This window comes from Macaca fascicularis, chromosome 16 (assembly GCF_037993035.2).
Source record: "Macaca fascicularis isolate 582-1 chromosome 16, T2T-MFA8v1.1".
Taxonomy (NCBI): Eukaryota; Metazoa; Chordata; class Mammalia; order Primates; family Cercopithecidae; genus Macaca; species Macaca fascicularis.
The window spans coordinates 68619179-68639895 of record NC_088390.1 but is presented as its reverse complement, the minus strand read 5'-3'; the positions used below and the strand labels follow the sequence as shown (position 1 = coordinate 68639895).

General features: G+C 39.6%; 1 protein-coding gene across 2 annotated transcripts in view; it reads right to left on the bottom strand.

The window, feature by feature from the left end:
• LOC135967733 (EF-hand calcium-binding domain-containing protein 13-like) overlaps positions 1-13917 on the bottom strand; it is a 69988-nt gene extending 56071 nt beyond the window's left edge. For both annotated transcript variants that reach the window (XM_065531814.2, XM_065531813.2), the window contains exons 1-4: positions 13738-13917; positions 13177-13230; positions 5809-5910; positions 5248-5301 (exon numbers count right to left, since the gene is read on the bottom strand). In XM_065531814.2, coding sequence (XP_065387886.1) covers positions 5248-5301; positions 5809-5910; positions 13177-13230; positions 13738-13798 — 271 coding nt within the window. In that variant the 5' untranslated portion in view covers positions 13799-13917. The remainder of the gene's footprint in view (positions 1-5247; positions 5302-5808; positions 5911-13176; positions 13231-13737) is intronic.
• Between the last annotated feature and the right edge of the window lie 6800 nt (positions 13918-20717).

Sequence of the window (20717 nt, the reverse complement as noted above, 5' to 3'; positions counted from 1 at the left end):
CGGCTAATTTTTTTTGTATTTTTAGTAGAGACGGGGTTTCACCGACTTAGCCAGGATGGTCTCCATCTCCTGACCTCCTGATCCGCCCGCCTCGGCCTCCCAAAGTGGTGGGATTACAGGCGTGAGGCACCGCGCCCGGCCTGAAATATTACACTTTCTCAAAAGAAGGACGCCTTCCAAAGGCCAATCCCCTAACTTACTGGCACCCTTCTGAGTTGCATTCGGGTCACGTACCAGGTACCGTCATTTCGTGTTTATAGAATTTTGTGTCCTGCTGTTTTTCGAAAAGCAAACGTGGATGACAGCGTTTGAGCCCTCCACCCCCGCCCCTTCTGTGAACACTGGGCTAAGCCACAAAGACACAGAGGAGAAAACTCGCGGTAGGGGGCTATGAATGCAGAGAGCACCAGATGGTTCCCTGCAGACACAGAACCAGCTCCAGCTGGTGCCCCCTGAGAGTCTCTCCGCAGAATCTCAGAGGCTGATCCTCGCCCGCAAGCACAAGCGGGGAGGAGTCCTATGCCCTCGCCTAAGTCCCAAAGGAGGATCTGCCGGCTGTGCTGGAAAACACCACCAGAGGGCCCCCTTACCCTCCCAGGGAGGCTCTGACTGGCAGTGAGGAGTCACATGCTCATCCTTGGACCAATGACAGGAGGGTACTGGGAACAGGACGTGAGTGCTGCTGGGATCACGTGACTGATCACAGGCAAAAGATGCCCACTGCCACTCCATGGCCCAGGATACCAACCTGTTTATTTTTTACTTTTCCTTTTTGTAAAGATGGGGTCTTGCTATGTTGCCCAAAGTGGTCTTCAACTCCTGGCCTCCCAAAGTGCCGGGATCACAGGCGTGAGCCACGGCATCCAGCCTCCTGACATGTTTTTTTGTTTTTCCAGACGGAGTCTCGCTCTGTTGCCCAGGGTGGAGAGCAGTGACGTGATCTCGGCCCACTGCAACCTCCATCTTCTGGGTTCAAGCAATTCTCCTGCCTCAGCCTCTTGAATAGCTGGGATTACACGTGCCCATCACCACACCCGGCTAATTTTTGTATTTTTAGAAGAGATGGGGTTTCATCTTGTTGACCAGGCTGGTCTCAAACTCCTGACCTCAAGTGATCCACTTACCTCGGACTTCCAAAGTGCTGGGATTACAGACAGGAGTCACCACGCCCAGCGTCCGGACATGTTTAAAACAGAAAAATTTCATCTACAATCACCCCTGTTAAATGGTATATTATGTAATATATCCCAGTATATGGAGACACAAGGGTAACAAGGATATCCGGGACTTGAACTCATCTCTGCACCAAGCAGACCTCATAGACGTCTACAGAACTCTCCAAACCAAATCAACAGAACTTACATTCTTCTCAGCAGCATTCATCGCACTTATTCCAAAATTGACCACATCGTTGGAAGTCAAGCACTCCTCAGCAAATGTAAAAGAACAGAAATCACAACAAACTGTCTCTCAGACCACAGTGCCATCAAATTAGAACTCTGGATTAAGAAACTCACTCAACACCACACAACTACATGGAAACTGAACAACCTGCTCCTGGATGACTACTGGGTAAATAACGAAATGAAGGCAGAAATAAAGATGTTCTTCGAAACCAATGAGAACAAAGACGCAACGTACCAGAATCTCTGGGACACATTTAAAGCAGTGTGTAGAGGGAAATTTATAGCACTAAATGCCCACCACAGAAAGCAGGAAAGATCTGAACTCGACACCCTACCATCACAATGAAAAGAACTAGAGAAGCAACAGCAAACACATTCAAAAGCTAGCAGAAGGCAAGAAATAACTAAGATCAGAGCAGAACCGAAGGAGACAGAGACACAAAAAACCCTTCAAAAAATCGATGAATCCAGGAGCTGGTTTTCTGAAGAGATCAACAAAATTGATAGAACGCTAGCAAGACTAATAAAGAAGAAAAGAGAGAAGAACCAACTAGACGCAGTAACACATGATAAAGGGGATATCACCACCCATCCCACAGAAATACAAACTACCATCAGAGAATACTATAAACACCTCTATGCAAATAAACTAGAAAATCTACAAGAAATGGATCAATTCCTGGACACATACACCCTCCCAGGACTAAACCAGGAAGAAGCTGAATCACTGAATAGACCAATAACAGGCTCTGAAATTGAGGCAATCTTTAATAGGCTACCAACCAAAAAGAGTCCAGGACCAGACGGATTCACAGCCAAATTCTACCAGAGGTACGAGGAGGAGCTGGTATCATTCCTTCTGAAACTACTCCAATCAATAGAAAAAGAGGGAATCCCCCCTAACTCATTTTATGAGGCCAGTATCATCCTGATACCAAAGCCTGCCAGAGACACAACAAGAAAAGAGAATTTCAGAACAATAGCCCTGATGAACATCGATGCAAAAATCCTCCATAAAATGCTGGCAAACCGAATCCAGCAGCACATCAAAAAGCTTAACCACCAAGATCAAGTTGGCTTCATCCCTGGGATGCAAGGCTGGTTCAACGTACGCAAATCAGTAGACGTAATCCATCACATAAACAGAACCAAACACAAAAAACACATGATTATCTCAACAGACGGAGAAAAGGCCTTCAACAAAATTCAACAGTCATTCATGCTAAAAACTCTCAGTAAACTAGGTATTGATAGAACATATCTCAAAATAATACGAGCTATTTATGACAAACCCACAGCCAGTATCATACTGAATGGGCAAAAACTGGAAGCATTCCCTATGAAAACTGGCACAAGACAGGGCTGCCCTCTCTCACCACTCCTATTCAACACAGTGTCTCCTATTGAACATATTGTTGGAAGTTCTGGCCAGGGCAATCAGGCAGGAGAAAGAAATAAAGGGTATCAATTAGGAAAAAAGGATGTCAAATTGTCCCTGTTTGCAGATGACATGACTGTATATTTAGAAAGCCCCATCGTCTCGGCCCGAAATCTCCTTAAGCTGACAAGCAACTTCAGCAAAGTCTCAGGATACAAAATCAATGTGCAAAAATCACAAGCATTCTTATACGCCAATAAGAGACAAACAGAGAGCCAAATCATGAGTGAACTCCCATTCACAACTGCTTCAAAGAGAATAAAATACCTAGGCATCCAACTTACCAGGGATGTGAAGGACCTCTTCAAGGAGAACTACAAAGCACTGCTCAGCAAAATAAAAGAGGACACAACCAAATGGAAGAACACTCCATGCTCACGGATAGGAAGAATCAATATCGTGAAAATGGCCATACTGCCCAAGGTAATTTATAGATTCAATGGCATCCCAGCAAGCTGCCGATGACGTTCTTCACGGAATTGGGAAAAGCTACCTTAAAGTTCATATGGAACCAAAAAAGAGCCCGCATTGCCAAGACAATCCTAAGCAAAAAGAACAAAGCGGGAGGCATCATGCTACCTGACTTCAAACTACACCACAAGGCTACAGTAACCAAAACAGCATGGTACTGGTACCAAAACAGAGATATAGACCAATGGAACAGAACAGAGGCCTCAGGAAAAACACCACACATCTACAACCATCTCATCTTTGACAGACCTGACAAAAACAAGAAACGGGGAAAGGATTCCCTATTTAATAAATGGTGCCGGGAAAACTGGCTAGCCATATGTAGAAAGCTGAAACGGGATCCCTTCCTTATGCCTTATACAAAAATTAATTCAAGGTGGATTAAAGACTTAAATGTTAGAGCTAAAAGCATAAAAACCCTAGAAGAAAACCTAGCCAATACCAGTCAGGACATAGGCATGGGCAAGGACTTCATGACTAAAACACCAAAAGCAATGGCAACAAAAGCCAAAATAGACAAACGGGGTCTAATTACACTAAAGAGTTTCTGCACAGCAAAGGAAACTACCATCAGAGTGAACAGGCAACCTACAGAATGGGAGACAATTTTTGCAATCTACCCATCTGACAGAGGGCTAATATCCAGAATCTACAAAGAACTTAAACAAACTTACAAGAAAAAATCAAACAACCCCATCAAAAAGTGGGCAAAGGATATGAACAGATACTTTTCAAAAGAAAAGTTAATTAATGCAGCCAACAGACACGTGAAAAAATGCTCATCACCACTGGTCATCAGAGAAATGCAAAGCAAAAGCACAATGAGATAGCATCTCACACCAGTTAGAATGGCGATCATTAAAAAGTCAGGAAACGGCGGGTGCTGGCGAGGATGTGGAGAAATAGGAAGGCTTTTACACTGTTGGCGGGAGTGTAAACTAGTTCCACCATTGTGGAAGGCAGTGTGGCGATTCCTCAAGGATCCAGAACGAGAAATACCATTTGACCCAGCAATCCTATTACTGGGTATATACCCAAAGGATTATATATCATGCTACTATAAAGACACACGCACACGTATGTTTATGGCGGCACTATTCACAATAGCAAAGACTTGGAACCAACCCCAATGTCCATCAGTGATAGACTGGATTAAGAAAATGTGGCACATGTACACCATGGAATACTATGCAGCCATAAAAAAAGGATGAGTTGGTGTCCTTTGTAGCAACACGGATGAAGCTGGAATCCATCATTCTGAGCAAACTATGGCAAGGACAGAAAACCAAACACCGCGTGTTCTCACTCATCGGTGGGAACTGAACAATGAGAACACTTGGACACAGGGCGGGGAACATCACACCCCGGGGCCCATCACACCCCGGGGCCAGTCGTGATGTGGGGGAATGGGGGAGGGATAGCATTAGGAGAAATACCTAATGGAAATGACGAGTTAATGGGTGCAGCAAACCAACACGGCACATGTATACATATGTAACAAACCTGCACGTTGTGCACATGTACCCTAGAACTTAAAGTATAATTAAAAACAAAAGTCAAAAAACAAGTATGACATATTTCATTTTTGTAAAACTAGGTGGTTAGATGCTTGCAATGAACTCATTACTTTGATCCTTTTAATGCTTCACCCTGTTTTCACTGTGTCCATCTAGTTATTTGGGTCTATAGATACTGGTGAAACCATTTTATTGGAAAACAGTACTAATGAATGTAAGATGTTATCAAGAAATAGTTCTTTCGTTTTGACTGATAAAACGCAGATAATGTTAATCTGTTAGTAAAGGCAGATATTTTATCAAAATATTGAAAATATGTGAATTGATAAGCCACAAATAGAATATTAGAAAAATACTATTAAAAATTTTAGTGTAAATCATCATTTATTGCAAATCATGTGTAACAAATTCTTACCAGTAAAAGCTTTCACTTCATCCTCCAATGCTTTCAGAGCCACTTTATTATCAGCTATAACACAAAGGCATAATTTGAAGCTCATAACATGTTATATCACAAGAACACTCTCCTCCCTCCTATGATTATAACACCTAGTAGCAGCACTTAGGAAGTATACTGGGCATTTTGTTAAGCACTTTAGTCATTTGATAAATATTTACTCAGAATATGTTACGAAGATGAAGAAACAATTATAAATATTGAAAATAAACTTATTTAGAAAATGTAAATTTGACTTTATAACCCATAAAACAGCAAATCTTATATTTGATAATGGAAAGATGGAATTCAAAAGTGGCTTTTTCCTAGGGGTCAGCTTTCTTGTCCTCAGAATTTGGAAGGCTCTTGTATTGACCATGCCGCTAGTATTCAGAATACTACCTTCCCTACTTTGTTACTCTGACTGTCTTATTTAATCTTGCCATTTGCATTATGAAAAGTTCTTTTTTCCCTTTCCTTCTAATGCTAAAAGCACACAGAACACAAAACCCAAAAACCAGTGATATCTAGCATGCTCACCACCGACTGGCAGGCTTTGTGTCAGATCTTCAAGTTCTTTATCTGTGAGCTTGATTCCCATGTTGTCTAGAACGGTCTTCAGGTTTTTTATATCAACCTTCCCTAATCAGAAAGACACAGGCTGTGAGGAAAATGTAGAGACTCTAAAACAAAATCTCTATTGTTTTTTTTTTTTTTCAGACGCATACACATTGGGAAGTTGAGAAAAGCTATGGGTCTTTTATTTCCACAAAGTACACGCACGCATTTTCATAAACTGTGCATTAGGATTTAGGAGGATGTGCTAAAGCCCATTCATGATTATACTTTTCTACATAAAGAGAAAAAATTCGTTGAATCAATATATAAATGAAATTGACCATGGAATTAAAATTAGGATCCTTTCCTTTAAACCAATTAACTGATCAGTGGATGCAAACTTGGGTCAATCATTGACATATTTTGACCAATACATAGGATTAAAAAGTAATCTCTCAATATTATTCCTAATAACGATAATGATAGCTAACGTTTATTGAGAGCTTTTATTTTGGTACCAGGCATCATACAAAACATTTCATTTATATGTTGTCATTTAATCTCAGACAGATATCAGACAACAGTTGACTAAATTCCTCATATAGATAGCTCATCTTTTCCTTGACTTTTTTGGCATGTAATTACATCTTCCCCACTAAGTTTATAAACTCTAAGAGAGTATGGGATACATTTCTCAACAATATGGTTGATTATCTGGTTAAATAACGATACATCTGTTTTCCAAAAATCAGATGGAATCTATGTATTAGAGAGGTTGCAGGATTCACAATGAAATTAGTAGTGAATAATGGGAAGGCCAAATGAGTACCTTATATTCATCTATCTCCTTATTACTTTCCCTGACATTTAAGGTATTTCATACTACTCAGCACTATGTTTTTTTCCCCAACACTTTATAATAGAAAGTGCCAAACATGCCGAAACATTGAAAGAACAGCACAACGAACCATCACCACTTACATGAAATAATAGTTAACATTTCGCCCTAGTTTACTTTTTCTCTCTCATACTGTCTTTCCGTATGTATGTGTGAGTGTATACATAAATATGTTTTTCTTTCCTCAACGTATTTTGACTGTAAATGGTGGACATCGTAACTTATTATCCCTAAACACTGCAGCATGCCATGAATCTTCTAAGAATAAGGATATTCTCTTATGCGACATTGTTGATAAATACATAGCATGGTCACACCTAAGAGAATTAACAATAATCCCTTAGTGTCATGTTACATCCAGTTCATATTTAAAAATATTTTTGTTAATTGTCCCCCAAACATCTATTACAGCTGTTTCTGTCAAAAGTTCACATTGCATTTAGTTATTCTCTTTGTCTCTTTAAATCTAAAAGTTAGCTGGGCGCAGTGGCTCACTGCTGTAATCCCATCAATTTGGTAGGCCGATGTGGGCGGATCACTTGAGGTCAGGAGTTCGAGACCAGCCTGGCCAACGTAGTGAAACCCCGTCTCTAGTAAAAATACAAAAATTAGCTAGTCATGGTGGTGCACACCTGTAGTCTCAGCTACTTGGGAGGCTGAGGCAGAAGAAGCACCTGAACCCGGGAGGCGGAGGTTGCAGTGAGCCGAGATTGCACCACCGCACTCCAGCCAGGGCAACAGAGCGAGACTCTGTCGAGAGAGAGAGAGAGAGAGAGAGAGAGGGAGAAAAAAGTCTCCCCACTTTTTTTTTTTTTTTTTTAACATTGAACACCAACTTTTTTAAAAGAGTAGGCCGGTTTTCCTGTAGAATCCCTCATTCTGAATTTGTGTGATTTTTTTCTTTGCGGTATTATTTAACCTGCTTTTTATTCCTCATATTTCAAGTAAACTACAATCATTATGGAGTTGTGAAATTTTTTCCAACGATTTATAGTAACTTGCAGGCATTTATTTCTCTCTCTCTCTCTCTCCCTCCCTCCGTCCTTCTTTTCTTTCTTCTCCAGAGAGGGAGTCTCACTCCGTCACCCAGGCTGGAGTGCACTTCTGTGATCTCGGCTCACTGCAACCTCTGCCTCCTGGGTTCAAATGATTCTCCTGCCTCAGCCTCCCAAGAAGCTGGGACTACAGGCACCCACCACCGTGCCCGGCTAATTTTTTTTGTATTTTTAGTAGAGACGGGGTTTCACCGACTTAGCCAGGATGGTCTCCATCTCCTGACCTCCTGATCCGCCCGCCTCGGCCTCCCAAAGTGGTGGGATTACAGGCGTGAGGCACCGCGCCCGGCCTGAAATATTACACTTTCTCAAAAGAAGGACGCCTTCCAAAGGCCAATCCCCTAACTTACTGGCACCCTTCTGAGTTGCATTCGGGTCACGTACCAGGTACCGTCATTTCGTGTTTATAGAATTTTGTGTCCTGCTGTTTTTCGAAAAGCAAACGTGGATGACAGCGTTTGAGCCCTCCACCCCCGCCCCTTCTGTGAACACTGGGCTAAGCCACAAAGACACAGAGGAGAAAACTCGCGGTAGGGGGCTATGAATGCAGAGAGCACCAGATGGTTCCCTGCAGACACAGAACCAGCTCCAGCTGGTGCCCCCTGAGAGTCTCTCCGCAGAATCTCAGAGGCTGATCCTCGCCCGCAAGCACAAGCGGGGAGGAGTCCTATGCCCTCGCCTAAGTCCCAAAGGAGGATCTGCCGGCTGTGCTGGAAAACACCACCAGAGGGCCCCCTTACCCTCCCAGGGAGGCTCTGACTGGCAGTGAGGAGTCACATGCTCATCCTTGGACCAATGACAGGAGGGTACTGGGAACAGGACATGAGTGCTGCTGGGATCACGTGACTGATCACAGGCAAAAGATGCCCACTGCCACTCCATGGCCCAGGATACCAACCTGTTTATTTTTTACTTTTCCTTTTTGTAAAGATGGGGTCTTGCTATGTTGCCCAAAGTGGTCTTCAACTCCTGGCCTCCCAAAGTGCCGGGATTACAGGCGTGAGCCACGGCATCCAGCCTCCTGACATGTTTTTTTGTTTTTCCAGACGGAGTCTCGCTCTGTTGCCCAGGGTGGAGAGCAGTGACGTGATCTCGGCCCACTGCAACCTCCATCTTCTGGGTTCAAGCAATTCTCCTGCCTCAGCCTCTTGAATAGCTGGGATTACACGTGCCCATCACCACACCCGGCTAATTTTTGTATTTTTAGAAGAGATGGGGTTTCATCTTGTTGACCAGGCTGGTCTCAAACTCCTGACCTCAAGTGATCCACTTACCTCGGACTTCCAAAGTGCTGGGATTACAGACAGGAGTCACCACGCCCAGCGTCCGGACATGTTTAAAACAGAAAAATTTCATCTACAATCACCCCTGTTAAATGGTATATTATGTAATATATCCCAGTATATGGAGACACAAGGGTAACAAGGATATCCGGGACTTGAACTCATCTCTGCACCAAGCAGACCTCATAGACGTCTACAGAACTCTCCAAACCAAATCAACAGAACTTACATTCTTCTCAGCAGCATTCATCGCACTTATTCCAAAATTGACCACATCGTTGGAAGTCAAGCACTCCTCAGCAAATGTAAAAGAACAGAAATCACAACAAACTGTCTCTCAGACCACAGTGCCATCAAATTAGAACTCTGGATTAAGAAACTCACTCAACACCACACAACTACATGGAAACTGAACAACCTGCTCCTGGATGACTACTGGGTAAATAACGAAATGAAGGCAGAAATAAAGATGTTCTTCGAAACCAATGAGAACAAAGACGCAACGTACCAGAATCTCTGGGACACATTTAAAGCAGTGTGTAGAGGGAAATTTATAGCACTAAATGCCCACCACAGAAAGCAGGAAAGATCTGAACTCGACACCCTACCATCACAATGAAAAGAACTAGAGAAGCAACAGCAAACACATTCAAAAGCTAGCAGAAGGCAAGAAATAACTAAGATCAGAGCAGAACCGAAGGAGACAGAGACACAAAAAACCCTTCAAAAAATCGATGAATCCAGGAGCTGGTTTTCTGAAGAGATCAACAAAATTGATAGAACGCTAGCAAGACTAATAAAGAAGAAAAGAGAGAAGAACCAACTAGACGCAGTAACACATGATAAAGGGGATATCACCACCCATCCCACAGAAATACAAACTACCATCAGAGAATACTATAAACACCTCTATGCAAATAAACTAGAAAATCTACAAGAAATGGATCAATTCCTGGACACATACACCCTCCCAAGACTAAACCAGGAAGAAGCTGAATCACTGAATAGACCAATAACAGGCTCTGAAATTGAGGCAATCTTTAATAGGCTACCAACCAAAAAGAGTCCAGGACCAGACGGATTCACAGCCAAATTCTACCAGAGGTACGAGGAGGAGCTGGTATCATTCCTTCTGAAACTACTCCAATCAATAGAAAAAGAGGGAATCCCCCCTAACTCATTTTATGAGGCCAGTATCATCCTGATACCAAAGCCTGCCAGAGACACAACAAGAAAAGAGAATTTCAGAACAATAGCCCTGATGAACATCGATGCAAAAATCCTCCATAAAATGCTGGCAAACCGAATCCAGCAGCACATCAAAAAGCTTAACCACCAAGATCAAGTTGGCTTCATCCCTGGGATGCAAGGCTGGTTCAACGTACGCAAATCAGTAGACGTAATCCATCACATAAACAGAACCAAACACAAAAAACACATGATTATCTCAACAGACGGAGAAAAGGCCTTCAACAAAATTCAACAGTCATTCATGCTAAAAACTCTCAGTAAACTAGGTATTGATAGAACGTATCTCAAAATAATACGAGCTATTTATGACAAACCCACAGCCAGTATCATACTGAATGGGCAAAAACTGGAAGCATTCCCTATGAAAACTGGCACAAGACAGGGCTGCCCTCTCTCACCACTCCTATTCAACACAGTGTCTCCTATTGAACATATTGTTGGAAGTTCTGGCCAGGGCAATCAGGCAGGAGAAAGAAATAAAGGGTATCAATTAGGAAAAAAGGATGTCAAATTGTCCCTGTTTGCAGATGACATGACTGTATATTTAGAAAGCCCCATCGTCTCGGCCCGAAATCTCCTTAAGCTGACAAGCAACTTCAGCAAAGTCTCAGGATACAAAATCAATGTGCAAAAATCACAAGCATTCTTATACGCCAATAAGAGACAAACAGAGAGCCAAATCATGAGTGAACTCCCATTCACAACTGCTTCAAAGAGAATAAAATACCTAGGCATCCAACTTACCAGGGATGTGAAGGACCTCTTCAAGGAGAACTACAAAGCACTGCTCAGCAAAATAAAAGAGGACACAACCAAATGGAAGAACACTCCATGCTCACGGATAGGAAGAATCAATATCGTGAAAATGGCCATACTGCCCAAGGTAATTTATAGATTCAATGGCATCCCAGCAAGCTGCCGATGACGTTCTTCACGGAATTGGGAAAAGCTACCTTAAAGTTCATATGGAACCAAAAAAGAGCCCGCATTGCCAAGACAATCCTAAGCAAAAAGAACAAAGCGGGAGGCATCATGCTACCTGACTTCAAACTACACCACAAGGCTACAGTAACCAAAACAGCATGGTACTGGTACCAAAACAGAGATATAGACCAATGGAACAGAACAGAGGCCTCAGGAAAAACACCACACATCTACAACCATCTCATCTTTGACAGACCTGACAAAAACAAGAAACGGGGAAAGGATTCCCTATTTAATAAATGGTGCCGGGAAAACTGGCTAGCCATATGTAGAAAGCTGAAACGGGATCCCTTCCTTATGCCTTATACAAAAATTAACTCAAGGTGGATTAAAGACTTAAATGTTAGAGCTAAAAGCATAAAAACCCTAGAAGAAAACCTAGCCAATACCAGTCAGGACATAGGCATGGGCAAGGACTTCATGACTAAAACACCAAAAGCAATGGCAACAAAAGCCAAAATAGACAAACGGGGTCTAATTACACTAAAGAGTTTCTGCACAGCAAAGGAAACTACCATCAGAGTGAACAGGCAACCTACAGAATGGGAGACAATTTTTGCAATCTACCCATCTGACAGAGGGCTAATATCCAGAATCTACAAAGAACTTAAACAAACTTACAAGAAAAAATCAAACAACCCCATCAAAAAGTGGGCAAAGGATATGAACAGATACTTTTCAAAAGAAAAGTTAATTAATGCAGCCAACAGACACGTGAAAAAATGCTCATCACCACTGGTCATCAGAGAAATGCAAAGCAAAAGCACAATGAGATAGCATCTCACACCAGTTAGAATGGCGATCATTAAAAAGTCAGGAAACGGTGGGTGCTGGCGAGGATGTGGAGAAATAGGAAGGCTTTTACACTGTTGGCGGGAGTGTAAACTAGTTCCACCATTGTGGAAGGCAGTGTGGCGATTCCTCAAGGATCCAGAACGAGAAATACCATTTGACCCAGCAATCCTATTACTGGGTATATACCCAAAGGATTATATATCATGCTACTATAAAGACACACGCACACGTATGTTTATGGCGGCACTATTCACAATAGCAAAGACTTGGAACCAACCCCAATGTCCATCAGTGATAGACTGGATTAAGAAAATGTGGCACATGTACACCATGGAATACTATGCAGCCATAAAAAAAGGATGAGTTGGTGTCCTTTGTAGCAACACGGATGAAGCTGGAATCCATCATTCTGAGCAAACTATGGCAAGGACAGAAAACCAAACACCGCGTGTTCTCACTCATCGGTGGGAACTGAACAATGAGAACACTTGGACACAGGGCGGGGAACATCACACCCCGGGGCCCATCACACCCCGGGGCCAGTCGTGATGTGGGGGAATGGGGGAGGGATAGCATTAGGAGAAATACCTAATGGAAATGACGAGTTAATGGGTGCAGCAAACCAACACGGCACATGTATACATATGTAACAAACCTGCACGTTGTGCACATGTACCCTAGAACTTAAAGTATAATTAAAAACAAAAGTCAAAAAACAAGTATGACATATTTCATTTTTGTAAAACTAGGTGGTTAGATGCTTGCAATGAACTCATTACTTTGATCCTTTTAATGCTTCACCCTGTTTTCACTGTGTCCATCTAGTTATTTGGGTCTATAGATACTGGTGAAACCATTTTATTGGAAAACAGTACTAATGAATGTAAGATGTTATCAAGAAATAGTTCTTTCGTTTTGACTGATAAAACGCAGATAATGTTAATCTGTTAGTAAAGGCAGATATTTTATCAAAATATTGAAAATATGTGAATTGATAAGCCACAAATAGAATATTAGAAAAATACTATTAAAAATTTTAGTGTAAATCATCATTTATTGCAAATCATGTGTAACAAATTCTTACCAGTAAAAGCTTTCACTTCATCCTCCAATGCTTTCAGAGCCACTTTATTATCAGCTATAACACAAAGGCATAATTTGAAGCTCATAACATTTTATATCACAAGAACACTCTCCTCCCTCCTATGATTATAACACCTAGTAGCAGCACTTAGGAAGTATACTGGGCATTTTGTTAAGCACTTTAGTCATTTGATAAATATTTACTCAGAATATGTTACGAAGATGAAGAAACAATTATAAATATTGAAAATAAACTTATTTAGAAAATGTAAATTTGACTTTATAACCCATAAAACAGCAAATCTTATATTTGATAATGGAAAGATGGAATTCAAAAGTGGCTTTTTCCTAGGGGTCAGCTTTCTTGTCCTCAGAATTTGGAAGGCTCTTGTATTGACCATGCCGCTAGTATTCAGAATACTACCTTCCCTACTTTGTTACTCTGACTGTCTTATTTAATCTTGCCATTTGCATTATGAAAAGTTCTTTTTTCCCTTTCCTTCTAATGCTAAAAGCACACAGAACACAAAACCCAAAAACCAGTGATATCTAGCATGCTCACCACCGACTGGCAGGCTTTGTGTCAGATCTTCAAGTTCTTTATCTGTGAGCTTGATTCCCATGTTGTCTAGAACGGTCTTCAGGTTTTTTATATCAACCTTCCCTAATCAGAAAGACACAGGCTGTGAGGAAAATGTAGAGACTCTAAAACAAAATCTCTATTGTTTTTTTTTTTTTTTTCAGACGCATACACATTGGGAAGTTGAAAAAAGCTATGGATCTTTTATTTCCACAAAGTACACATATGCATTTTCATAAACTGTGCATTTGGATTTAGGAGGATGTGCTAAAGCCCATTCATGATTATATTTTTCTACATAAAGAGAAAAAATTCGTTGAATCAATATATAAATGAAATTGACCTTGGAATTAAAATTAGGATCCTTTCCTTTAAACCAATTAACTGATCAGTGGATGCAAACTTGGGTCAATCATTGACATATTTTGACCAACACATAGGATTAAAAAGTAATCTCTCAATATTATTCCTAATAACGATAATGATAGCTAACGTTTATTGAGAGCTTTTATTTTGGTACCAGGCATCATACAAAACATTTCATTTATATGTTGTCATTTAATCTCAGACAGATATCAGACAACAGTTGACTAAATTCCTCATATAGATAGCTCATCTTTTCCTTGACTTTTTTGGCATGTAATTACATCTTCCCCACTAAGTTTATAAACTCTAAGAGAGTATGGGATACATTTCTCAACAATATGGTTGATTATCTGGTTAAATAACGATACATCTGTTTTCCAAAAATCAGATGGAATCTATGTATTAGAGAGGTTGCAGGATTCACAATGAAATTAGTAGTGAATAATGGGAAGGCCAAATGAGTACCTTATATTCATCTATCTCCTTATTACTTTCCCTGACATTTAAGGTATTTCATACTACTCAGCACTATGTTTTTTTTCTCATGCGAACCACTGTCTTAAATACAGTCTTTATAATTCCCATGCACATTGTACATGCATATGTGAAGTAGTTTTGCATAATTTTAAAATTTAGATATGTTATATTATAATGTGTTTCCTTTGCCACTTGCATTTTAAATTCAATTTTCTCTGCTTTTTAAAAAAGCCATTTGCCCATGTTGAAACATGAAGATCTTCTTCATTCATTTAAACTACTGTTTATTATTCTATTATAATGTTATTCCAACATGAATTGATCCATTCTTCTGTAGTTGAATGTTTAGGTTGTTTCTGATTTTTTGCTACAACAAGAAAAGGATGTTAATGAACAATAAGAAATCATCTGAAGGTAGAAAACTCACTGGCAACAGTAAGTACACAGAAAAAGAGACTATTATAACAGTGTGCCTGTGGTGTGTAAACTGCTCTTTTCTTAAGTAGAAAAACTAAACAATGACCAATCGAAAATGATAACTACAACTTTTCAAGACATAGTACAACAAGATATAAATAGAAACAACAAAAGTTTAAAAGCAGGGAGATGAAGTTAAGGTGTAGAGTCATTATTTGTTTTATTTTTGCTTGTTTGTTTGCTTATGCAAAAGTGTTAAGTAGTTATCAGGTTAAAATAATGGCTTATAAGATAGTATTTGCAAGCCTCATGGAAAACCTCAAACAAAAACAATCATACAATGAATACACAAAAATAAAAAACAAACTAAATCATATGACCACAAAAAATCACCTTCACTAAAAGGAAGATAGGAAGGAAGAAAAGAAGAAAGAGAAGACCACAATAGAGCCAGAAAACAAATAACAAAATGGCAGGAGTAAGTCTTTACTTATCGGTAATAACATTGAATGTAAATGAACTAAACTCTCCAACCAAAACACCTACTGTTACTGAATGGACACCCCTAGCCCCAGTCAAAAAAAAGACTAATTGATTCTGTTGCCTACAAGAAATACAATTCACCCATAAAGACACACACAGACTGAAAATAAGGGATAGAAAAAGATATTCCATGCCAGTAAGAAACCAAAAAGAGCAGGAGTGGCTATACTTATACCAGATAAAATAGATTTTAAGACAAAACTATAAGAAGAGACAAAGAAGGTGACTATATGATAATAAAAGGGTCCATTCAGCAGGAGGATATAATAAGTTTAAATATATATGCATGCAACACTGGAGTACCCAGATGTACAAAGCATTATTAGAGCTAAACAGAAGGATGGACTCCAATACAACAGTAACTGGAGACTTCAACACTTTTAGCATTGGACAGATCTTTTAGACAGAAAATCAACAAAGAAACATCGGATTTAGTCTACATTATAAAACAGATGGATCTAATAGATATTTACAGAACATTTCATCCAATGGCTACAGAATACACATTCTTTCCTCAGCACATGGATCATTCTTAAGGACAGACCACATGTTACGTCACAAAAGAAGTCTTTACAACATTCAAAAAATGGAAATAATAGCGAAGCTCTGACAACAATGGAATAAAATTAGAAATTCATAATAAGAATTTTGGAAAATGGATACTTTGAAATTGAACAATATGCTTCTGAGTGATCATGGGTCAATGAAGAGATTAAGAAGAAAATTAAAAAATTTCCTGGCTGGGCGCAGTGGCTCATGTCTGTAATCCCAGCACTTTGGGAGGCTGAGGCAGGCAGATTACCTGAGGTCAGGAGTTCGAGACCACCCTGACCAACATAGAGAAACTCCATCTCTACTAAAAATGCAAAAATTAACTGGGCATGATGGTGCATGCCTGTAATCCCAGCTACTTGGGAGGCTGAGGCAGGAGAATCCCTTGAGCCCAGGAGGCAGAGGTTGTGGTGAGTCGGGATCACACCATTGCATTCCAGCCTGGACTACAAGAGCAAAACTCCATCTCAAAAAAAAAAAAAAAAAAATCTTGAAAAAAAATTATAATGGAAACACAACATACCACAACCTATGGGATATAGCAAAAGCAGTACTAAGAGTGAAGCTTATCACTATAAGTGCCACACCAAAAAAGAAAAACTTCAAACAACCTAACAATACATCTTAAAGAGTTAGAAAAGCAAGAGCAAATCAAACCCAAAATTAGTAGAAGAAAATAAATAATAAATATTAGAGCAGAAATAAATGAAATTGAAATGAAGAAAATACAAAAGATCAATGAAACAAAAAGTTGTTTTTTTGAAAAGTTAAACATAATCAACAAACCTTTAGCAAGAGTAACTAAGAATAAAAGAGAAAAGGTCCAAATAAATACAATCAGAGATGAAAAAGAAGACATGACAACTGATACCAAAGAGATTCAAAGGATCATTAGTGGCTACTATGAGCAACAATATGGTAATACATTGGAAAATCTAGAAGGAATAGACAAATTTCTAGACACATACAACCTACCAAGATTGAACCACAAAGAAATCCAAAATCTGAACACTCTAATAACAAGTAATGAGATCAAGCCATAATAAAAATTCTCCCAGCAAGGAACATCCCAGGATGTGATGTCTTCACTGCTAAGTTCTACCAAACATTTAAAGAAGAACTAATACCAACCCTATTCAAACTATTCTGAAAAATAGAGAAGAAAATATATCCAAATTCATTCTACAAGGCCATCCAAATTCATTCTCCCTCCCTTCCTTCTTTCCCTCCTTCCCTCTCTCCTTCCTTTCCTCCTCCAAATTCATTCTACAAGGCCATTATTACCCTGATATCAAAATCAGACAAAGACACATAAAAAAAGAAAACTACAGGCCAATATAGTTGATTAATACTGATGCAAAAATCCTCAACAACAACAAATATATATAACAAAATATTAGCAAATGGAATTCAACAATACATTAAAAAGATCATTCACCATGACCATGTGGAATTTATCCCTGGGATGCAAGAATGGTTTAACATATGCAAATCAATTAATGTGATACATCCTAACAGTAGACTAAAGGACAAAAACCATAAGATCATTTCAGCTGATGCTGAAAAAGCATTTGATAAAGTTCAAATCCCTTCATGATGAAAACCCTCAAAAAACTTGAGATAGAAGAAACATACCTTAACATAATAAAAGCCATATATGACAGGCCCACAGCTAGTATAATGCTGAATGAGGAAAAACTGAAAGCCTTTCCTCTAAGATTCAAAGCATGACGACAAACATGCCCACTTTCACCACTGTTATTCAACACAGTACTGAAAGTCCTAGCTAGAGCAATTAGACAAGACAAATAAATAAAGGACATCCAAACTAGAAAGGAGAAAGTCAAATTATCTTGCTTGTGGATAATATGATCTTAGATTTGCAAAAACCTAAAGACTCCACCCAAAACTACTAGAAGTGATAAATTCAGTAAAGCTGCAGGATACAAAATCAACATACAAAAATCTGTAACATTTCTATATGCCAACAATGAACAAGCTGAAAAAGATAGCCAAAAAATAATCCCATTTACATCAGCCACACATAAAATTAAACACCTAGGAATTAACCAAAGAAGTGAAAGATCTCTATAATGCAAACTATGAGACAATGATGAAGGGAACTGAACAGGACAACAACAAAAAAATGGAAAATTATTCCATGTTCATGAATTGGAAGAATCAATACAGTTAAAATGTCCATATTCCCCAAAGCCATCTACAGATTCAATTCAACAGAATTCCTATTCAAATACCAATGATATTCTTCACAGAAATAGAAAAAAAGATCCTAAAATTTATATGGAACCACAAAAGACCCAAAATAGCCAAAGCTATCCTAAGCAAAAAGAACAAAACTGGAGGAATCATATTACATGACTTCAAATTATACTACAGAGATACAGTAAGCAAAATGGCATGGCACCAGCATAGAAACAGACACAGAGACACATGGACTGTTTTTTTAAAATTAATGATTCAATCTCTACATGTCATAGGCCTGTTGATATTTCTTCTTGAGTGATTTTAGGTAATTTGTGTTTCTAGGAATTTCCCTATTTCATCTAGGTTATTATACTGTCACCATACAATTGTCATAATACGCTCTCATAAACCTTTTTATTTATGTAAGCTTGGTGGTAATGACCCCACTTTCATTTCTGATTTTAGTTATTTGCATCTTTTCTCTTTTTTTCTTTGTCAGTCTGGTTAAAGGTTTGTCAGTTTTGTTGATCTTTTCAAAGAATTCAGTTTTGGTTTCATTAATCTCGCTATTGTTTTTATACAAAATGTCTAAGTGTTATCTACCTTCACTTAATCTTTATTTGCTTCCTTGTACCAGCATTGCTTTTAGTTTGGTATTCCTTTTCTAGTTTCTCAAAGTGCAATGTTAGGTTATTGATTTGTGTTCTTTCGTCTTTTTTAATGTAGGCATTTACATCTATAAATTTCCCTCTGAGCATTGCCTTCACTGCATCCCACAGTTTTGGTATGTTGTGTTTTCATTTTCATTCATCTCTAAGTATTTTTAAATGTTTTTGTGCCTTGGTGGCAGTATATGGGGCCAACTCTGCAGGTGTGCAAAATGCAAGAAGTGTGGGGGTGTGGCTACCTCCACCTAGATTTAAAGGATGTTCCACAGAGTCTTGGGGACCAAGCAGAAAACTTTCATGGGGCGAAGCCACTGCAGAGAGCCCCCACTAAGGAAATGAATGCCCAGTGGAGCCATGGGGGCAGGACTGCCATCCAAGACTGCAGACCAGTAGAGCTACCTGTGTGTAACTCCAGCCTGGGAGAGGCACAGGTATGTGACTTCAACATGGGAGAGATGCTGTGTGGGCTGCACCCAGCAAAGCCATGAACACAGGGTCACCTAGAAACTCTGAGGTCAAATCTCTGCCCCAGTATGTCTGGAAGGTGAGACACTGAATCAAATAAGATCATTCTCAAGCCTTAAGACTTAATGTTCTTTGACCTGTTGGGTTTTGAATTTACTTGGGACTAATTTCCCTCCTTCTCTACTTCCCTCTCTTCCTTCTTTCTTTTCCTCCCTCCCTTCCTTTCTCCTTCCCTTCCTTCTTTCTTTTTCTCATTCCCTCTCTCCTTCTTTTCCTCATTCCCTTCCTCATTCCCTTCCTCTTTCCCTCCTTCCTTTCCTCCTTCCTTCCTTCCCTCTATCCTTCCTTCCTTTCTTCCTTCCTTTCTTCCTTCCTTTCTTCCCCCTCCTCCCTCCCTCCCTCCCTCCCTCCCTCCCTTCCTTCCTTCCTTCCTTCCTTCCTTCCTTCCTTCCTTCCTTCCTTCCTTCCTTCCTTCCTTCCTTCCTTCCTTCCTTCCTTCCTTCCTTCCTTCTTCTCTTTAGAATGGCAATATATATCCTATGCCTATTATATTTTAAAAGCACATAGTTTGTTTGATTTCATAGGTTCACAGCCAGAGGAAAATTTTCCTAAGGATAAATTTTACCCTGAGTCTCACCCATACCACCATACTTAGATGATATTTAGATGTGACTCTGGACTTTAGAGTTGGTACTGGAACAAGTTAAGACTTTGGGGGCTATTGGGATGGGATGAATGTATTTTTGGGAGATCAGGAGTAGAATGTTATGGTCTGAATATTGGTGTCCCCTCAAAATTCATATGTGGAAACTTAACTCCAAAAGGGATGTTATTAAGAGGTAGAAGCTCTGGCAGGTGATTATATCATGAGTGCTCTGTCCCCTACGGGACATGGATTACTGCCCTTATGAAACATCTTGAGGGAGCAAGTTTGCTTCTTCTGCCCCTTCCACCATGCAAGGACACAGCAAGAATGTTCTATCTTTGAAGCAGAAAGCAAGCCCTCTCCAAACACCAGATCTGTCAATGCCTTGATCTTGGATTTCTTAGCCTCTGAAACTGTGATAAATGAATTTCTATTGTTTATAAATTAGGCAGTTTTAGGTATTTTTGATCTTGGATTTCCTAGCCTTTGAAACTGTGAGAAATGAATTTTTATTGTTTATAAATTAGCCAGTTTTAGGTATTTTTGTTATAGCAACATGAATGGATTAACACACATACAGACCATCGATCCCAATCTGAAGAAGTTCAAAGGCAAAAGTTGTT